The sequence below is a fragment of the Sinocyclocheilus anshuiensis genome, unplaced genomic scaffold (genome assembly GCF_001515605.1).
Source record: "Sinocyclocheilus anshuiensis isolate Anshui unplaced genomic scaffold, SAMN03320099.WGS_v1.1 C33150035, whole genome shotgun sequence".
NCBI lineage: Eukaryota > Metazoa > Chordata > Actinopteri > Cypriniformes > Cyprinidae > Sinocyclocheilus > Sinocyclocheilus anshuiensis.
The window spans coordinates 1-2,947 of NW_015621906.1; the positions used below are offsets into that span (position 1 = coordinate 1).

At 41.5% G+C, this 2,947-nt stretch overlaps 1 protein-coding gene across 1 annotated transcript; it reads left to right on the forward strand.

Moving 5' to 3' along the window:
- Positions 1-1,924: 1,924 nt before the first annotated feature.
- On the forward strand, positions 1,925-2,944 carry LOC107683303 (zinc finger and BTB domain-containing protein 44-like; the record flags this gene model as incomplete). The annotated part of the gene is made up of 1 exon (XM_016479357.1): positions 1,925-2,944. A coding segment is annotated over exon 1 (984 nt), but the record flags the coding sequence as incomplete, so codon positions are not given.
- Positions 2,945-2,947: the final 3 nt, after the last annotated feature.

A 2,947-nucleotide genomic window follows, 5' to 3' on the forward strand; every position in this document is an offset into this window, starting at 1 on the left:
CGTTTGAATTTTCATGCCACATTATTTGAAATTAGCGCGGGCCAATCTTTTTTCTCTCGCGGGCCGCCTATTGAGGTACCCTGTTCTAGTTGATGTGACAATGTCATAATGATTTTGTAATTCTGCCTTTTATGTCAGAATTATGATTTTTATGCATAAATTATTATTATTATTAATGTGGCAGAAATGGGGTTCTATAACTTTCTTTGTTGACAGTACTTTTTTTTGCTCATTTTTAGAATAATGTTAGATGTAAGCTATAAACCTTTAAAATAAACTAATTTCATTTATTTACTGTTAATAAGTTACTATGTTAACTTTAATATCCTTAAAAGATACATTTTATAAACATTTTCACACACACAAAAAAACCTGGACCACATTTTTTAAAAGCCCTGGCTTAGAGCATTTACACCTTCAAAACCGTTGGTAGTGCTTTTATCAATATTTCAACCACGTCTAGAGGTTGCTGCTGGAGCAATAAATCAGAAATGTGCAGTGGCAAAGGGTTTTAATGGCTATTTTATAGCTCTACACTTTAATTTCTCCCAAAATTGTTGTAAAGTCTCTGTGACTGTGGAATGCAGCTTACTGTTCTAAGAACTGAAAGTATTATCTTTCTAAGAATTCAATTATTTTTTTTTTAGCTGTTTCCTAGATTACTTCATCTCCTTGTTTGATTAGGCACTGCAGTTGTAAACATTTAACAGTGAGTCAAGGACCAAAGATGATCTATTTCTCTTTAAACCCAACCAGACTCATTTGGATGTCCATATAGTTTAGACATATCTGCCATACCTCTGTTAGCTGTCAGATGGATCCAAGCACTGCAACAGCAATTTTTGACAGATGTTATTTGAGGGAGTTTATTTGGGCTTGGGAGTGTTACAAAATCAGAATTCTTCAGCTCTAAATCATTCTAAGTATGTGCTTGTGCTTTGTGTCATAAGGACCACTGGAACTGAAAAGTGCTGAAGGTGTAAAGCCGGGTGTCTTCTGTCTGTACAAGCAGTTTTGCTAGATCAGCAGTTAGGAGAAATATTCCTTGCCAGTAACAAAATTGAGACTGATGAACTATTACTTGAGAGGATGGTGGGAAATACTAAATAATGGACAATTTGATAAAGTAATTTTGTGCTGGTTTTTGGGCTCTCTTTATTATTACATATAATATTTAATTAAAATTTTAAAGAAGGCAATAGGGATGTCACGATACCAAATATCTTGTAGTCGGTACTGATACCACCAAAAGTACACGATACTCAGTACCCAAATCGATACTACAGTAATAAAAGAACAATAATACTTTAACATTTTAACCCTTTAACATTGCAAAAACACAACATTAGTGGCACTTGGCCTTCAAATAATAAATAAAATGAAACCGTTCAGCATAGTGTTGACACGTACATTGAAACCTTTGATGCTCTTCACAGACACTCAAACAAATACGGGAGCATTTGAAAGCAGCCGCCTGTCAGCGGGTACTACCGGTACTGGAAAGGCAGGTTTCGTTGCGTTTTTAAAATTTAAGTATTGACTTGGTACCCAAGTACCGGTACTTTTGACAACACTAGCAGGCAATGTGTGTAAGATATTTGGAGTTCTCATGGTTTTGCAATACTAATGTTTAATGATTAACCTATTAATCGATTGTTAAAGGGATAGTTCACCCAAAAATAAAAATGTTGTCATCATGTACTCACCCTCATATCTACTTTTATGTGCCATAGAAGAAAGGAAGTCATACAGGTTTGAAACATTTACTGTAGAGTAAATGTTGACAGAATTTTAATTTTATGGGTGAACTATCTCTTTAATTTTAGTGTCAGTTGATTATGAATAATTTTGCAAACTTGTAACATGTAAACATAGCTTGCTTTTTATTAGCCATTTTGTTGCACTAATGTATCTTGTTATTCTTTCCAGGCAGTCCAGACTCCTCATCCTACTGGGAAGGATGGGTGTGAAAACCTTCACTCACAACTCCCCCAGTCACAGCCAGGAGCTTTTGGATAAGCTCAACACCCTACGCAGTGAGGGCCACTTCTGTGACGTCACTATTCGCGTACAAGGCCAGATGTTCTCGGCCCACAAGGTAGTGCTAGCTTGCTGTAGTGACTTCCTTCGAGCAAAGCTCTTTGGGAAGCCGGCTGAAGATGACACTGTAATTGTAGGCGAAGATAACAAACATGTGCTAGATCTCCAACACGTGACGGTCGCCGGTTTCGCTCCTCTTCTGGAATATGCTTACACATCCACCCTGTCCATTAGTACGGAGAATATCATCGATGTACTAGCAGCAGCTAGCTACATGCAGATGTTTGCGGTGGCCAACACTTGCTCCGAGTTCATGAAGTCCAGTATCCTGTGGAACTCGGCATCCTCGGGAGCAGGAGGCCCTGGTAGCATCCAGCCTCCAGTTTTACACAGGCCCAAAGAAACCCCTGAAGGCCATGCGAGCTGCACCCTTGCCCCTGTAGATGCCCTCTCGCTGTCTCCGGTCTCGTCTGAGTGCAGTGTACCGGAGCGGCCCATCCCTGTGTGCCGCGAGTCTAGACGCAAGCGCAAAGGCTTTGCGAGCCCGCAACTAGCATCCTCAACCTCTCCACAAGTCCCCAACCCCTCTCCATCCTCTTCCTCCTTCCCAGAGAGTTCAACCCAGGCTCTGGAACCATCTCTGACCTTCTCCTGGACATACCCCTTTGGTGTGGACCGGCGGTTTGCGTCAGATAAGTCAAAACTACCCGAAGGTCTCCTGGAACCATCTGAAGGGGGGCAGGACTCTAGTGGACGGGCATTGGTGGAGTATCTGGCTTGCGAGGGCCCACGCGGCCTGGGCGTAGGGGGCGTGGCAGGGGTGGAGGAGGAGGAAGAAGAGGATGTGCAGGTGAAGGTGGAGAGGCTGAGTGATGAAGAAGTGCATGAAGAAGCTTCTCAACCAGTC